This window comes from Pseudophryne corroboree, chromosome 1 (genome assembly GCF_028390025.1).
Source record: "Pseudophryne corroboree isolate aPseCor3 chromosome 1, aPseCor3.hap2, whole genome shotgun sequence".
NCBI classification, from domain to species: Eukaryota; Metazoa; Chordata; class Amphibia; order Anura; family Myobatrachidae; genus Pseudophryne; species Pseudophryne corroboree.
This window is the reverse complement of record NC_086444.1, coordinates 520,259,376-520,278,193: the sequence shown is the minus strand read 5'-3', so window position 1 is coordinate 520,278,193 and position 18,818 is coordinate 520,259,376. Positions and strand designations below refer to the sequence as shown.

The 18,818-nt window shown below is 47.2% G+C and overlaps 1 protein-coding gene across 2 annotated transcripts in view; it reads right to left on the bottom strand.

The window, feature by feature from the left end:
* VLDLR (very low density lipoprotein receptor) overlaps positions 1-18,818 on the bottom strand; it is an 82,011-nt gene that overhangs the window by 38,689 nt on the left and 24,504 nt on the right. For both annotated transcript variants that reach the window (XM_063913952.1, XM_063913951.1), the window contains exons 4-10: positions 5,703-5,825; positions 4,707-5,078; positions 3,056-3,178; positions 2,842-2,964; positions 2,499-2,618; positions 2,267-2,392; positions 1,842-2,013 (exon numbers count right to left, since the gene is read on the bottom strand). In XM_063913952.1, coding sequence (XP_063770022.1) covers positions 1,842-2,013; positions 2,267-2,392; positions 2,499-2,618; positions 2,842-2,964; positions 3,056-3,178; positions 4,707-5,078; positions 5,703-5,825 — 1,159 coding nt within the window. The remainder of the gene's footprint in view (positions 1-1,841; positions 2,014-2,266; positions 2,393-2,498; positions 2,619-2,841; positions 2,965-3,055; positions 3,179-4,706; positions 5,079-5,702; positions 5,826-18,818) is intronic.

Here is an 18,818-nt window from a genome sequence, read left to right as displayed (position 1 = left end):
CTCTCTCCCGCTTTTTCTGGAATACTGGCTGGGGTAATTTTACATCTATATAGCCTCTAGGACTATATATGATGTAGATTTGCCAGCCAAGGTGTCATATTGCCCTCAGGGCGCACCCCCCAGCGCCCTGCACCCATCAGTGACCGGAGTGTGAGGTGTACATGAGGAGCAATGGCGCACAGCTGCAGTGCTGTGTGCTACCTTGGTGAAGACCGAAGTCTTCTGCCACCGATTTTCCGGACTCTTCATGCTTCTGGCTCTGTAAGGGGGACGGCGGCGCGGCTCCGGGAACGAACACCAAGGTCGGGTCCTGCGGTCGATCCCTCTGGAGCTAATTGTGTCCAGTAGCCTAAGAAGCCCAAACTACCACCTGTTAGGTAGGTTCGCTTCTTCTCCCCTTAGTCCCTCGCTGCAGTGAGTCTGTTGCCAGCAGATCTCACTAAAATAAAAAACCTAAATATACTTTCTTTCTAGGAGCTCAGGAGAGCCCCTAGTGTGCATCCAGCTCAGCCGGGCACAAGAATCTGAGGTCTGGAGGAGAGTCTTAGTGGGAGGAGCCAGTGCACACCAGGTAGTCCTAAAGCTTTCTTTAGTTGTGCCCAGTCTCCTGCGGAGCCGCTAATCCCCATGGTCCTTACGGAGTCCCAGCATCCACTTAGGACGTCAGAGAAATCTGCACAGCATGATGCTGCCACCACCATGTTTCACTGTGGGGATGGTGTTCTTGGGGTGATGGGATGTGTTGGGTTTGCGCCAGACAGTGTTTTCCTTGGAGGACGTAAAGTAAAATTTTATTCTCATCTGACCAGAGCATACATTTGGAAAGTCGACCACATGCCTTTTGGCAAACTCAAAACGTGCCTTTTTTTTTTTTTTTTTTTTTTTTTTTTTAACACTAAGCAATAGCTTTTTTTTCTGGCCACTCTTCCAAAAAGCCCAGCTTTATGGAGTGTATGGCTTATTGTGGCCACATGTGCAGATACACCAGTCTGAACTCTGCAGCTCCTTTAGGGTTACCTTTGGACTCTGCTACCTCTGGTTAATGCCCTCCTTGCCTGGTCTGAGTTTATTTATATATTATTTTTTTTAACCTAACCCTGACTTATACTTCAACTTTGTCCCCGACTTGTTTGGAGAGCTCCTTCGTCTTCATGGTGTTGCAGCCTTTGGGGTCTTTCAGAAAAGGAGTTTATACTGACAAATCATGTGACACTTAGATTGCCCACATGTGGACTTCATTTCACCAATTATGTGAAATTGGAAGGCAATTGGTTGCACCAGAACTTTTGAGGTGCTTCATAGCAAAGGGGGTGGATACATATGCACGCCAATTTTCAGTGTTATTTATAAAATATAAATTTCTCCTCACCTACTTAAACTATTGTGCAGATCCATCACATAAAATTCAGATAAAAAGTTAAATTACAGGTTGCAATGTAACAATAGGTAAAAAGCCAAGGGGAGGGGGGGGTGAATACTTTAGCAAGTCACAGTATGTTCTACTAAGCACCATGCAAAGAACAGTTGTAGTGGATTTCTGGAGGAGCTATACGACTGCTGTCGATCAGCCAATTGCTGTAATTCAGGCAAATGCATGCACTTCTGATTATCTCTATGGGATCCGTATTGGCCTTTAACAAAATTGTATATTAGTCTATTCACTCCCAAACAAGCTACAGAGAATAGGTTAAAACCACACACATTTAATGTAAGTTACACTGCAGTAGGGGTATTTCTGCATTCACAATAAAACTTTACTGTGCATACTAAGTAGACCTGCTACTTTAACCAGCATAGTCCCAAATGGAGATACCCAGATACAGTTATAAGCACGGTCATACCTAAATATTGCTTTCTGAATGGTGTCAGCCCAGAAGAGACTCTGTCCCGCAATATCTGCATCCAGTGCCACAGAGTTCCGCAACTGCTCCACCAACTGGATGTATTCCTTCCTTTCGAGTCCAAACTTCCGGATATCCCTGCGGTTTGTGAATATCAGACATGGTTCCCTTCCTTCAAAGGAGGTTAACATTTATATATAAGTAAATGATACACCCTGCACAGCAGCCCCTTCTATATCCTTCATTAATGGTGTGTATTATGTGAATCAGCAGTGTGGTGCAGTGAGAAGAGTGGTATGGGTGGGGGCCTGCAGTGAACACTGCAGCCTATGGGAAAGCTAGCAGTGCAAGGGATTAGAACAGCAAAACTACTTTGTTACAATACAGGGCTTTATAGGAGGTGGCTTGGCATGCACTTTACTTACCTACTGCCTTACACACTCCTGTTGACAGATCCATTTGATACCCTCTACTGCATTCACATTTGTAGCCTCCTTTAAGGTTGACACAGATCTGACTGCAGATCCCTGGATTTTGACATTCATCTATATCTAAAAGAAGATTATATATTAGTTTTTCAGAGACACTGAATGAAGCTAGTGCATGAACTTCCTCCAGAGGGGAAGGGACAAAAAAATAAAATAAAGTAGATTTTACCACCACAGGTTTTTCTGTCGATCAGTTCAAACCCAGCAGGACAGTAGCATTCATAGCCAATAATCATGTCCCGGCATAAGTGAGAGCAGCCACCGTAATTCACCAAGCACTCGTTGACATCTAGAAATACCAGATTACACAGAAGGGTCTTCACAAGTTCCATTTTGAAACAAAAAACATCCAAAACAAATCTGTGTTAAAATGCCAGCTACAGTTGCTTTATAGTGGTAAAACCCATTGGCACTAATACTGCATGCAGTGAAAAGTGATGCCTCAAATTAAAATGACCATTAGGAGGTAAATAACACCCAACGTCCAGCAGTAATATTTACAGGTCACTTACCACATTCCTTCGTAGGCTCATCACTTCCATCTTTACAGTCGTTTTGCATGTTGCACACCTTATGCAATTCTATGCATTCCCCAGAGTTGCACTTGAATTTACCAGGACCGGTGCACTGGTTGACTGCATAGAGCAAGTACAAAGAGTAAACCACAAGTAGCACTTTCTGCCATTTAGCACAAATAAAATCACAGTAAACAGTTTGTGTGCCCACCATTTTTACAGCGCAATTCATCAGTGCCATCAAGGCAGTCTCTCACACCATCACATTGTCTTGTGCCATGTATGCAGTTACCATCTTCACATTTAAATTGGTCAGGTTGGCATGTACGGGATGCTGCAGTAAAAACAATTAGACATTAGAAAAGCACAGTAGCCTTCACTCTGCACTCCCACCCTTCGAGGTTAGCATCTGCTAGTTGGTACTTGAAGGACTCTGGTCTGGTTAAGAAAATATAAATGGGAACTATAGATTATTACTATTACATTTTATTTATAAGGCGCCACGTGTTTCGCAGCGCCGTACAAAGGACAGTACAGGGAGACAAAACATAGCACTACAGTAAATAAATAACAGAAATAGAGTACAGGTAACAGAGCACCACACGTTCTCAAGACATAATACAGCCAAGATGTAAGTATTGATGGAGTGATCATCGTACTACTAGAGGCTGGTGGCCATAGATTGAGATGAGCCTTTACTAGCAGGATAAAGATGGTCATTGAGTAGGGGAGAGCTACGAGTGAAATGTGTTGAGACGAGGGCTTAGATAACAAGAGGAAAGAGGGCCCTACTCTGAAGAGCTAACAATCTAGTGGGGAGGGGCGACAGACAGATAAGAGGTGCAGGCAAGTGGGAGGTAGCCTGATGGCAGTATGCAAGCAAAGCTGAGATGTTCACGGCATGAGGCAGGGGGGTGGAGGCGCGGCTTCAGCACTGGGTTATGCATCGGGAGGGTATGCTTTGATGAATAGGTGGGTTTTTAGTGCCCGTTTGAAGCTTTGCAAGGTCGGGGAGAGTCTAATTGAGCGGGGGAGTGCGTTCCACTGAAGGGGTGCAGCACGGGCAAAATCCTGAACTCGTGCATGGGAAGCAGTGACCAGGGCGGTGGAGAGGCGACGGTCATTAGTTGACCGTAGGGGGCGGGAGGGAGTATGAAGGGAAAGGAGGTTGGAGATGTAGGGAGCAGTGGAATTAGAGATGGCCTTGTATGTGAGGGTGAGTTTGAAGAGGATTCTGTAGGGGAATGGGAGTCAGTGTAGATTTTGTTGAAGGGGAGTGGCAGATGTGGTGCGGCGGGAGAGGAAGATAAGCCTAGCTGCGGAGTTCAGGACAGATTGGAGGGGAGCAAGCGAGGCCAGTGAGGAGAACATTGAAGTAGTCAAGTCGTGAGATGACTAGTGAGTGGATGATGAGTTTAGTTGCACTCTGGGAGAGATATGGCCTGATACAAGCAATGTTGTGTAGCTGGAAACGACAGGATTGTGCCAGAGCTTGGATGTGGGGTGTAAAGGAGAGAGAGGAGTCAAGAGTGATGCCCAAGCAGCAGAGTTTGGGAACGGGGGAGATGGTGGTGTTGTGGGGACCATATCCTTTATACACCCAGATCTGTGCATTATAAACAAAGAAAGGGAGTTCTTCCCACAGCAGTACACAACAGCCAACACCAATCAGATTTATAAAAAGGTGCAGACAAAAAAAAAAAAAAAAAAAAGTCTGAAGAGAACATGAGAATATTTACAAGCTCAGCAGGTTCTCTTCATCTCTGTAAGGAGCTAAGGGGCTTGCCAATGCATAATCATAAAGTAAGGAGGATAAGAAAATATTACATTTATAAAAACTGTATTTGGAAGACTAAACTTACGGCAATTCACTTCATCACTTTTGTCCCTGCAGTCAGCATCTCCATCACAGCGCCACTTCTTATGAATGCACTCCCCAGAGCCACAAGGAATCTCACTGGGTGAGCACCTCTGAGGTGCAACTGGCTGGCGCCCACACTGCTCCAGAGACTCATCTGAGTGGTCCGCACAGTCTGCATCGTCATCACACACCCAGGTCAGAGGTATACAGGAAGAGTTCTTGCACTGGAATTCATGGGCGCCACATGTGGGAGGGGTGCAGTTCACTTCATCGCTACCATCACTGCAGTCTTTGTGACCATTGCAATAAAAACCAATTGAAATACAGTGGCCACTGGAGCAAGTGAACTCAGCTGGACTACAGGTCACATTCCCTGGAAGCAGAGTAGACCGTGCACAGGCATTATGTAAAACACTGCACATCAGCAGACTTACATCTCAAACATTTTATCTAGTCAGGTCACCAGCAATAGCTTATTTTATAACTCTGCATGTAACAAACGCAGGTAAACGATTAAACCATCACATTTTCCTCAACCCCATATGTTGCATAGAACAATTTAGCAAAATAATTTTAGAACATGGGTCTAACCGAACATGTAGAGATGAGGAACACTGCATATTGTTTCTACATATGCATTAAGTGTCTCAACTGTAACCCCAGATGGTTGAAGCATGCTATAGATCACACATAACTGTCAGCTAAGTAGTCTAAAAATATTTCAAAAACCATGTCAGCAAAATTTTACACTTCAGTACCATGCTGTGACCCTGCTGCCAGCAAGACCGCTAAATTACCAGTTAAAATGCAGTTTGTAGCCTGCAAAAAATCAGTTTCTGCTACTCCTACACCCCAAGCTGTTTTTCCTTGTTCTATTACAACTCATGAGGAGTAACCATACTGCTACATACAATATTTATGTGCAGTGCTAGGAACCTAGGCATCTGTAGCCAGATTTACACAGAACTCCATAAGATCTACATCAGGTCATACTTACGACAGTTCTCTTCATCCTCTGCACTGTCACAGTCAGATTCACCATCACATAGCCAGGAGAGGGGGACACATTGCAATGAACGGGCTCCACAGCTGATTTCAGTCTCTCTGCATGTTCTCAAATCTAGGAAAAGTCTCAGTATTAGACTTCGTACAAGAGCTGACTAACAGTTACTACTCTGTAGGCACAAGAGTACTCATTCAAAGAAAGCAAAAACAGACTTTGCAGTGGTTGCAACCAAGGGCCTAATTTAGACCTGATCACAGCAGCAAATTTCTTAGCTGATGGGCAAACCCATGTGCACTGCAGGGGGGCAGATATAACATGTGCAGAGAGTTAGATTTGGGAGATTATATGGTTTCTGTGCAGGGTAAATGGCGGCTTTATTTACACACTGCAATTTAGATTTCAGTTGGAACACACCCCACCCAAATCTAACTCTGCATATGTTATATCTGCTGCCCTGCAGTGCACATGGTTTTGCCCATTAGCTAACAAATTTGCTGCTGCAATCAGGTCTCAATTAGGCCCCAAGTGAAGAGGGTTGGTTAGGAAACTCAGTCTCATTTTAGCCATAGAGTACTAGAACACAACACATGTTTTAGGTAACACCAAATATCAAACACGTAAAACCCATTAGCTCACACAGGAAGGGTCATTAAGTCTGTTAATCTATTCACTGGATAAGCCTTTAAAGAGTCTAAAGGGCTGTATTCATGGCCCGATTTGGGGAGATGTAAGCCGAGCGGTTTGCTCAGCACACCTCTCCCCCACTCAGCACAGTGTGATGTGTGCTGAGCGTGCGAGGGGAGCAGCTCATTTCACCCGGCAGGTGAAATGAGCGACCTGCTAGATTGAGCCTGCATGCAGGCTCAATCTAGCACCAGCGATAGCAATGCGCAGCCCCGCGCATAGCTATCGCTGTAGGGGGGTACACAGATCATGCTTAAAATCTAAGCAATCTAGTCAGATTGCTTAGATTTTAAGCAGCAATCGCTCTGATTAACCCCCTTAAGGTGTTTATTTACCAAGCCTTGGATGGAGATAAAGTTGCTGGAGATAAGCACCAGGAAATTGACTCCTAACTGCTATGCCAAAGGCTGTGTTTGAAAAATGACAGTTAGGAGCCGATTGGCTGGTACTTAACCAACAAAGTTAGGGGTCTATTTACTAAGCCTTGTATGGAGATTGTCGCTGGAGATTAAGAGTCTAGAAAACTTGGTTATGAAACCTCACTTTATCCCACTGTTCGGAAGGACCCTGCGCTATAAACATTGGTTAGAATGCAGTAATTCAACACTCCACTTCCACCACCTGTGTTACAGGTCCCCACAACACCTTTATGTAACAATGGCACATGAATCAATGCAGTATTGTGTGCATACAATTTCAACAATTAACTGTTTAAGGATTGTACCACTGCTATGCTATATAGAAGAGAAAGCTAACAAGGAACAGTTAAAGTAAATACAGGCAACTAAAAATAGGATTTTAATTACCTACCGGTAAATCCTTTTCTTGTAGTCCATAAAGGATACTGGGGTCCATTTAGTACCATGGGGTTTAAATGGGTCCACTAGGAGCCATGGGCACTTAAAGAATTTGATTGTGTGGGCTGGCTCCTCCCTCTATGCCCCTCCTACCAGACTCAGTCTAGGAAACTGCCCGGGGAGATGGACATACTTTGAGAGAAGGATAGTGGTGAGATTCCGAACCAGCACACAGAAAGCCAAGCTAACCAAACTTGAAACAGGAACAGCAATGGCTGTACCAACATTATTTAAGTAACAGTGCAGGAACGACGAAGCACCGGGAGGGCGCCCAGTATCCCTTACAGACTATGAGAAAAGGATTTACTGGTAGGTAATTAAAATCCTGTTTTCTTATGTCCTAGAGCAGGGATGGGGAACCTTCGGCCCTCCAGCTGTTGAGCTACACATCCCAGCATGCCCTTCAACAGTTTGTGTGGCCAAATAGCAAAACTGTAGCAAGGCATACTGGTATGTGTAGTTCAACAGCTGGAGGGCCGAAGGTTCCCCACCCCTGTCCTAGAGGATACTGGGGTCCATTTAATACCATAGGGGATGTACCAAACCTCCCAAACTGGGTGGGAGAGTGCAGAGGTTCCTGCAGAACCTATTGGTCTCTGGAGGACCTTCAGTTTGGTCAAAGTATCAAACTTGTAGAACTTGTTCGAACCTGACCAAGTAGCTGCTTGGCAGAGCTGTAAAGCAGAGACACCCTGGGCAGCTGCCCCAGAAGAACCCGACCTAGCCTGTACAGATTTTGGACATTGCAAACTTGCTGTGGAATAAGCATGCTGGATAGCAAGTCTGATCCAGCATGCAATTGTCTGCTTTGAAATAGGACACCCAATATTATTGGGATCATAAAAGAACAAACAGCGAGTCTTTGTGACTAGCTGTTTTCACATACACCTTCAAAGCCCTCACGACATCCAAAGACTGAAGTGGCAGAGGTGTCTGACAACCAGAACCACAATAGGTTGGTTGATGTGAAATGCAGACACCTTAGGAAGAAATTGCTGACGAGTTCAGAGTTCAGAGTCCAGCTCTGTCCCCATGGAAAGTTAAGTATGGACTTTAAGACAAAGCCCCCAGCTCCGACACATCTTGCTGAAGCCAAGGCCAACAGTGACAGTCTTCCACTTAAGATATTTTACATCCACCTCCTGTAACAGCACAAACCAGTCTGATTAGAGGAAATGCAGCACCACAGAGATCCCAAAGGTGCCGTGGGAGGCACAGAGGGAGGTTGGATATGCAGAACACCTTTCAAGAACGTCTGGACCTCAGGGAGTGAAGCCAATGGTTTCTGAAAGAAAATGGACAAGGCTGAAATCTGGACTTTTATGGAGCCCAGATGTAGGCCTACATCCACTCCCTGCTTTTTCTACAAGCAGGAAATGTCCTAGATGGAATGCTACCGCAGAAAATTTTCTGCTCACACCGAGACTTAGGTCTTCCAAATATGATGGTAATGCTTAGACGTTACCCCCTTCCTGGCTCGGATCATAGTCGGGATAACCTTGTTAGGGATCCCTCTCCTGACTAGAATCAGCCATTCAACTTCCATGCAGTCAAACATAGCTACAGTAAGTCCTGACAGACGAACAGGCCCTGTTGCAGAAGATCCTCAAAGAGGCCACGGACCTTCGAGGAGCATCTCCAGAAGGTCCATGTACCAGGCCCTTCTTGGGCAGTCCGGAGCAATTAGAATTGCTTGAACCTTTTTATTCTTTAGAATTCTTGGGATCAGAGAAAGTGGAGGAAACATGTACACCATCTACAGTCACTGCCTGTGGGTCTCAACCTGGAATACCACCGCTTGAGCTTCTTGTTGAGAAGAGAGGCCATCATGTTGATCTGTGGAAATCCCCATTGACTTGTCAAGCACCTGAACACTTCCAGGTGAAGGCCCCAGTCTCCCGGGTGCAGGTCTGGTCTGCTGAGGAAGTCCGCTTCCTAGTTGTCTACTTCCAGAATGAAGACTGCTGACAACGCCACAGCGTTTCTCTGCCCAGAGGAGAATTCTAGACACCCGACATTGCTGCTCTGCTTTTCATCCCGCCCTGTTGGTTTTTGTACGTTACTGCTGTCATTGTCTGACTGGACCTGAATGGCCTTTTCTTGAAGATGCGAGGCCTGCAGAAGGGTGTTGTATATGGCCATGAGTTCCAGAATGTTGATTGGAAGGACTTCCTGACTGGACCATCTTCCTTGAAACTGCACCCCAACCTCTGAGGCTTGCGTCTGGTTAGCAGAATCCAGTTCTAAATTCCGAACCTAGACGAGGTGAGAAGTCTAGCCACCACAGAAGGGAGATCCTGGTTTTTGGCGACAGACGGATCCTCTGGTGCATGTGAAGTTACAATCAGGACCATTTGTCCAACAGATCGAGCTGGAAAGGTCTTGCATGAAACCTTCCATATTAAAGAGCCTCGTAAGAGGCCACCATCGTCCCCAGAAGGCAAATGCATAGATGCAGATATCTGGGTTGGCTTCAGGACATCCTGAACAATCGCCAGCATTATTCCCAGGAATGGGAGCCTCAGTGTTGGCTTTAGGTGAGATTTTGGAAGGTTCAGAATCCATCCATGATCCTGGAGAAGTTGGTTGAGAGAGCAATGCAGTCAGTCAAGCAACCTTTCCCTGGACGGTGCTTTTATCAGTAGATCATCCAGGTACGGAATTCTGTTCACTCCCTGTTTGCAGAGTGGAAACATCTCTGCCATCATCTTGGTGCTGTGGAGAGGCCAAATGGCAGGGCCTGGAACTGGTAGCGACAGTCCTGCAATGCAAACTAGGTAAGCTTGATGAGGCGGCAAGATCAGAATGTGAAGGTACGTATCCTTGATATCCAGAGACTAGGAATTCCCCCTCCTCCAGATCTGAGATCACCACTCAGACTCCATCTTGAATTTGAACACTTGTAAGTATGGGTTCAACATCTTTAGGTTCAAAATTGGTCTTACCGAACAGTCTGGTTTTGGTATTACAAACAAGTTGTAATAGTACCACTTGTTTAGCTGATGAGGTGGAACAGGAACAATGACGCAAGTCCGTACCAGTTTTTGGATGGCCTGCTGTAAAGTCATACTTGCCTCTTGTGAAACTGGCATGCCTGATTTGAAGAATCTGTGAGGTGGGAGCTCTTGGAACTCCAGTCTGTAACCCTGGGAAATAAGATTAATGACCCAAGGATCCTGGCACAAAATTGACCAGATTTGACTGAAGAATTGTAGGCGAGCTCCCACCTGACAGCCTTCCAGGCATTTCGGTCCACTGTCATGCTGAAGTCTTTGAAGATGCAGAGCCCGAGCACCTGCTCTTGCTGGTTTGTGTGGTTTACCTCTTACGCCACTGGAGGATGTAGAAGCACCTCTGGATTTGCCCTTGAACTTGGCCATCTGAAATGACTAAGTTAGAAGCTGAATAAGTCTTCTTAGTTGGGAGGGGGGGGGGGGGGGGGGGAAAGAGATGCGGAAGGAAGATACGTAGACTTACCTGCAGTAGCTGTGAAGAGCCATTTGTCTAATGCATCACTGAACAAGGCCTCTCCTGTGAATGGTAGGCCTTCCGCGCTTTTCCCGAAATCCATGTCAGCAGTCCACTGGTATAGCCACAAGCCTCTGCGTGCCGACACTGTCATAGTGGTGGTGTGTGCGTTAAGCACGCCTATTTCCTTTACGGCTCCCACCATAAAGTTTAGAGTTCTGTATATGCGGCTGGAGTAAGACAACATTCCCCCCCCCAGATAAGGAATCCAACCCCTCAATTAGGTTACCTGACCATTTTTGGGCCACCCCAGTAGCTGTGTACAATGATTTGAGTGATTTTATGATCAGCTGTGTCTTTCAGGGAGGCTGCACCAGGAACAGGCAATACAATTTTACGTGACAGCCTAGAGACTGATGCGTCCACTACCGGTGGATTTTTCCATTTTTTCCTATCCTCCAAAGGAAAAAAAAAGGAAAAATATGAGAGCAACCTTTTTTTTTTTAGGGATCTGAAATTTCTTATCAGGATTAACCCATGGATCTTCAAAAGGGTATTCAATTCCTTTGACGCAGGAAGAGTGACTGAGGACATTTTTACATTAAAATAAGATTCTTCACACTCAGACACCTTTATCAGGAATATGCAGAACATCTGAGCCTCTATAAGAGCTTCTATTCCCTGTGACAGAGTAGCATCCCCCCTCCTCCATGTCTGACCCATCAGAGTCAGACTGCAGGATATGGGCCAGAGATCGCTTTTGCAGACAAATGGGAGGGGATTGAGATGCCGAGTATCTGTTCATAAACTCATCCACAGTCTGTTTTAAGTATTGCGTCTCTCATTGCGGGACAATTTTGTAGAAAGTCGAGATCATTCCCTTAATAGAATTAACCCATTCTGGTTCAACACCGCTAGCCTGTGAGCCCTGAGTACCCAGTAGGGAGCCCCCTGGTGAAGAGGAACACTCTGCAGTACAAGACACTTTGCCTGACATAATGTAACGTGACACAGAGAAAAGGTTAAGCATAATTAACCCACAAAGCCCTTCAGTGAGGCAGATGTTTGGAGCCAGCCCCCACCAAACCCTTACTGCTAATGCCAAGCATAGCCGGGTCACAGACTAAGTACCCTGGTATGAGGACTTTGTACACTAGGGCTGGCCAAACCGGTCCTTGAGATCTACCAACAGTTCATGTTTTCCAGGCCTCCTGGAGATCTGTAAAAATAAGATTTTACTCACCGGTAAATCTATTTCTCGTAGTCCGTAGTGGATGCTGGGGACTCCGTAAAGACCATGGGGAATAGACGGGCTCCGCAGGAGACTGGGCACTCTAAGATTTAATACTACTGGAGTGCACTGGCTCCTCCCTCTATGCCCCTCCTCCAGACCTCAGTTAAGGAAACTGCCCGGAAGAGCTGACATAAGGAAAGGATTTTGGAATCCAGGGTAAGACTCATACCAGCCACACCATATAACTTGTGATAAACTTACCCAGTGAACAGTATGAACCACAACAGAGCATCAACAATGGATGCCCACATAACCTAACCCTTTATTAAGCAATAACTATGTACACGTATTGCAGAAAGTCCGCACTTGGGACGGGCGCCAAGCATCCACTACGGACTATGAGAAATAGATTTACCGGTGAGTAAAATCTTATTTTCTCTAACGTCCTAGTGGATGCTGGGGACTCCGTAAGGACCATGGGGATTATACCAAAGCTCCCAAACGGGCGGGAGAGTGCAGATGACTCTGCAGCACCGAATGGGCAAACACAAGGTCCTCCTCAGCCAGGGTATCAAACTTGTAGAACTTAGCAAATGTGTTTGTACCCGACCAAGTAGCTGCTCGGCAAAGCTGTAATGCAGAGACCCCTCGGGCAGCCGCCCAAGAAGAGCCCACTTTCCTTGTGGAATGTGCTTTCACTGATTTTGGATGTGGCAAACCAGCTGCAGAATGAGCCTGCTGAATCGTGCTACAGATCCAGCGAGCAATGGTTTGCTTTGAAGCAGGAGCACCCAGCTTGTTGGATGCATACAGGATAAACAGTGAGTCAGTCTTCCTGACTCCAGCCGTCCTGGCTACATAGATCTTCAAAGCCCTGACTACATCAAGCAACTTGGAATCCTCCAAGTCACGAGTAGCCGCAGGCACCACAATAGGTTGGTTCAAATGAAAAGATGACACCACCTTCGGCAGAAATTGCGGACGAGTCCGTAATTCTGCCCTGTCCATATGGAAAACCAGATAGGGGCTTTTACATGACAAAGCCGCCAATTCTGACACACGCCTAGCCGAAGCTAAGGCCAATAGCATGACCACTTTCCACGCGAGATACTTTAGCTCCACGGTCTTAGGTGGCTCAAACCAGTGTGATTTCAGGAAACCCAACACCACTTTGAGATCCCAAGGTGCCACTGGTGGCACAAAAGGGGGCTGAATATGCAGCACTCCCTTAACAAACGTCTGAACTTCAGGAAGAGAAGCCAGTTCCTTTTGAAAGAAAATGGATAGGGCCGAAATCTGGACCTTTATGGACCCCAATTTCAGGCCCATAGTCACTCCAGACTGTAGGAAGTGCAGGAACCGGTCCAGTTGGAATTCCTCTGTAGGGGCCTTCCTGGCCTCACACCAGGCAACATATTTTCGCCACATACGGTGATAGTGTCTTGCCGTCACGTCCTTCCTAGCCTTTATCAGCGTAGGAATAACTTCCTCCGGAATGCCTTTTTCCGCTAGGCTCCTGCGTTCAACCGTCATGCCGTCAAACGCAGCAAGTCTTTGAACAGACAGGGCCCCTGTTGCAACAGGTCCTATCTGAGGCAGAGGCCATGGTCCTCTGTGAGCATTTCTTGCAGTTCCGGGTACCAAGTCCTTCTTGGCCAATCCGGAACAATGAGTATTGTTCTCACTCCTCTTTCTTACGATTCTCAGCACCTTGGGTATGAGAGGAAGAGGAGGAAACACAGAGACTGGAACACCCACGGTGTTACCAGTGCGTCCACAGCTATCGCCTGAGGGTCTCTTGACCTGGCGCAATACCTTTGTAGCTTTTTGTTGAGACGGGACGCCATCATGTCTACCTGTGGCAGTTCCCATCGATTTGTAATCCGAGTGAAGACTTCGTAATGAAATCCCCACTCTCCCGGGTGGAGGTCGTGCCTGCTGAGGAAGTCTGCTTCCCAGTTGTCCACTCCCGGAATGAACACTGCTGACAGTGCTTGCACGTGATTCTCCGCCCAACAAAGACTCCTGGTGGCTTCCGCCATCGCCACTCTGCTTCTTGTGCCGCCCTGGCGGTTTACATGAGCCACTGCGGTGATGTCTGACTGAATCAGCACCGGTTGGTTGCGAAGCAGAGGCTCCGCTTGACTCAGGGCGTTGTATATGGCCCTTAGTTCCAGGATATTTATGTGCAGACAAGCCTCCTGACTTGACCACAACCCTTGGAAGTTTCTTCCCTGAGTGACTGCCCCCCACCCTCGGAGGCTCGCATCTGTGGTCACCAGGACCCAGTCCTGTATGCCGAACCTGCAGCCCTAGAGAAAGTGGGCACTCTGCAGCCACCACAGAAGAGACACCCTGGCCCTCGGGGACAGGGTGATCAGCCGATGCATCTGAAGATGCGATCCGGACCACTTGTCCAACAGATCCCACTGAAAGATCCTCGCATGGAACCTGCCGAAGGGAATGGCTTCGTATGATTCCACCATCTTTCCCAGGACTCGCGTGCAGCGATGCACAGACACCCGTTTCGGTTTTAAGAGGTCTCTGACTAGAGTCACGAGATCTTGAGCCTTCTCCGCCGGGAGAAACACATTCTTCTGGTCCGTGTCCAGAATCATGCCCAGAAAAGGCAGACACGTTGTAGGAATCAGCTGCGACTTTGGGATATTCAGAATCCAGACGTGCTGTTGCAACACTTCCTGAGAGTGTGCTACGCTGATCAGCAACTGCTCTCTGGACCTCGCCTTTATGAGGAGATCGTCCAAGTATGGGATAATTGTGACTCCTTGCCTTCGAAGGAGCACCATCATTTCTGCCATTACCTTGGTAAATATTCTTCGTGCCGTGGAGAGCCCAAACGGCAACGTCTGGAATTGGTAATGACAGTCCTGTACCACAAATCTGAGGTACTCCTGATGAGGTGGATAAATGGGGACATGCAAGTAAGCATCCTTGATGTCCAGAGACACCATAAAATCCCCCTCTTCCAGGCTTGCAATGACCGCTCCGAGCGATTCCATTTTGAACTTTAATCTTTTCAGATAAATGTTCAGGGACTTTAAATTCAATATGGGTCTGACCGAACCGTCCGGTTTCGGTACCACAAACATTGTGGAATAGTATCCTCTTCCTTGTTGAAGGAGGGGAACCTTTACCACCACCTGCTGGAGATATAACTTGTGAATTGCCGCTAACACTACTTCCCGTTCCATGTGGGAAGCTGGCAGGGCCGATTTGAGGTAACGGTGAGGGGGCATCACTTTGAATTCCAGTTTGTATCCTTGAGACACAATCTGTATAGCCCAGGGATCCACCTGTGAGCGAACCCACTGGTGGCTGAAACTTCGGAGACGCGCCCCCACCGCTCCTGGCTCCACCTGTGGAGCCCCAGTATCATGCGGTGGATTTAGTGGAAGCCGGGGAGGACTTCTGTTCCTGGGAACTAGCTGTATGGTGCAGCTTCTTTCCTCTACCCCTGCCTCTAGCAAGAAAGGATGCACCTCTGACCTTCTTGCTTCTTTGTAATCGAAAGGACTGCATTTGGTAATATGGTGCTCTTAGGCTGTGAGGGAATATATGGCAAAAAATTTGACTTCCCAGCCGTAGCTGTGGAAACTAGGTCCGAGAGGCAGTCCCCAAACAATTCCTCAACCTTGTAAGGTAAAACCTCCATGTGCTTTTTGGAGTTGGCATCACCTGTCCATTGCAGAGTCCACAGGACCCTTCTGGCAGAAATTGACATTGCATTTATTCTAGAGCCCAGTAGGCAAGTGTCCCTCTGGGCATCCCTCATATATAGGACAGTCTTTTATTTGCCCCAGGGTCAGTAAAATGGTATCCTTGTCTAAGGTATCCCTTTCCTCAGACAGATTCTGTCCATGCTGCTACAGCACTACACATCCAGGCCGACGCAATTGCCGGCCTCAGTAGAGCACCTGAATGTGTATAAACAGACTTCAGGATACTTTCCTGCTTCCTATCTGCATGATCCTTTAGGGCGGCCGTATCCTGTGACGGCAGGGCCACCTTCTTAGATAAGCGTGTCAGAGCTTTATCTACCCTAGGGGAGGATTCCCAGCGCACCCCGTCCGTTGGCGGGAAAGGGTACGCCATAAGTAACCTTTTGGAAATCAGCACTTTCCTATCGGGGGAATCCCACGCTTTTTCACATAATTCATTTAACTCATGTGAAGGGGGAAAAGTCACCTCTTGCTTTTTCTCCCCATACATATAAACCCTCTTGTCAGGGACAGGGTTTACCTCTGATATGTGCAAAACATCCTTCATTGCTATAATCATGTAGCGGATGGCTTTAGCCATTTTAGGCTGCAATTTTGCATCATCCTCATCGACACTGGAGTCAGAATCCGTGTCGATCTCTGTGTCAATTTTGGATAGTGGGCGCTTTTGAGACCCCGACGGCCTCTGCGCTGTAGGATCAGGCATGGGCTGAGACCCCGACTGTCCCAAGGCATCAGCTTTATCCACAACCTTTTATGCAAGGAGTTTACATCATTTAACACCTTCCACATATCCATCCAATCAGGTGTCGGCGGAGACACGTCATTCATCTGCACTTGCTCTGCCTCCACATAGCCCTCTTCGTCAAACATGTCGACACACGCGTACTGACACCACACACACAGGGGATGCTCTATATGAGGACAGGACCCCCACAAGGCCTTTTGGAGAGAGAGTATGCCAGCACACACCCCAGCGCTATATGACCCAGGAATCACACAGTAACTTAGTGTTTACCCAGTAGCTGCTGTATATATGATTAATGCGCTAAATTTATGTGCCCCCCCTCTATTTTTACCCTTTCTACCGTGAGTCTGCAGGGGAGAGCCTGGGGTGCTTCCTCTCAGCGGAGCTGTGGAGAGAAAATGGCGCTGGTGAGTGCCGAGGAAGAAGGCCCCGCCCCCTCAGCGGCGGGCTTCTGTCCCGCGATTGTGTGAAATTAATGGCGGGGGCTCATGCATATAACAGTGTCCAACTGTATATATGCTGCTTTTGCCAGGAGGTATCCAATTGCTGCCCAGGGCGGCCCCCCCCTGCGCCCTGCACCCTACAGTGACCGGAGTGTGTGGGTTAGTGTGGGCGCAATGCTGTGCGCTACCTCATATGAAGACAGGAGTCTTCTGCCGCCGATTTTGACGTCTTCTTGCTTCAACCCGCCGGCTTCTGTCTTCTGGCTCTGCGAGGGGGGACGGCGCGGCTCTGGGAACGGACGACCAAGGTTAGGTTCCTGTGTTCGATCCCTCTGGAGCTAATGGTGTCCAGTAGCCTAAGAAGTGCAACCTAGCCGCAGTTAGTAGGTTTGCTTCTTTCCCCTCAGTCCCACGTAGCAGAGAGTCTGTTGCCAGCAGAAACTCTGAAAATAAAAAAACCTAACAAATACTTTATTAGCAATCTCAGGAGAGCTCACTAAAATGCACCCAGCTCTGTCCGGGCACAGATTCTAACCGAGGTCTGGAGGAGGGGCATAGAGGGAGAAGCCAGTGCACACCAGTAGTACTAAATCTTTCTTAGAGTGCCCAGTCTCCTGTGGAGCCAGTCTATCCCCCATGGTCCTTACGGAGTCCCCAGCATCCACTAGGACGTTAGAGAAATTGTCAGTTAGGAATGAATGCAGCACATCTTAATTAGCAATGACTACACCTGTGCACCAGCTAGGTGGTCTGGAAAATGTGAACTGTTGGTAGATCGAGGACTGGTTTGGCCAGCCCTGTTGTACACTTATAATCGCTCCCCCCTGCTATGATCCCCTGGTATCGCTGAGGTAATCTGGAGTCACACTGGAGGAGCTGCACGTCCCTGTCAGCATCTGTCCACTGCAGAGGGAAAAATGGCGCTGGTGAGCTGCTGGATCCTCTCAGTGAAGCCCCACCCCTTCAATGGCACACGGTCTTCCCACTTTTTATACTGGCCGAGGTAATTTTGTGCTTAAAATGGAAAGAACAGTTTTAAGGCTAGTGCCAGTATGGGTACTGGGACACAGTTGTGCACTCTGTCTGAAGCCATACAGTCATGCCGCCATAATGGCCAGCACCCCGCTAGCCAGGATGCTGGCTCAGTACTCACCACTCTTCTGGCTCTGTTAGGGGTGGCGGAGTGCTGTGGGACTATACGCTTGCTGTGGAGGGCTTGTGAATAGGTCCCTCTGGAGCTCAGTGTCCTGTCAGTGGGGAATGGGACCATTAACCCTTCAAGAGGTTGGGCCGCAAAGACTGCATGCTGTAAACATTTAGGCCAAGCATAGTTTCTCCAAATTCTGAACACAGAAAAATAGTTGGTCATAAGTTTTATCGCATACGTTTACACCTTGGAGAATACCATCCGTGTACCTGCCGATTGGCTGGTCACTTAATTCAGGCTGGCATTCTCCCACTCACATACCAACATCCAGATTCACATAATTTGGCATAACTTTCCCTGCAAAGTGATAATCTATGATATGCGGTGCCCATATTACTCTATTTTAGCTACAAAACTTCACTAAATATGATATGAGATGGTACTGGCCTAGATACTTCATATCTTGGAGGAGACAATGACTTGTGAGTAAACCAGATGTGTCTATGATTTCCATAATCAAGAACATTTCCATAATTTTACTTAAACCATATCCAAATGTGATGTACCTTTAATCTAGTTTAGTTACCAATGTGGGAGTCTCAATACACATGTGGCCTGATGACACCCCACTAGTCTGATTTCCTGTAGATAGAAATAAAGACAAACGACTGCCCATCATGTAATTGGCCTCTTACTCTGAATTCAATTACCTTTGATGTGGAGACCAGACATCAGAGGCCTTGCTAGGCCTGAATTAGCACAGACATGCTAATAACCTCCTAGATG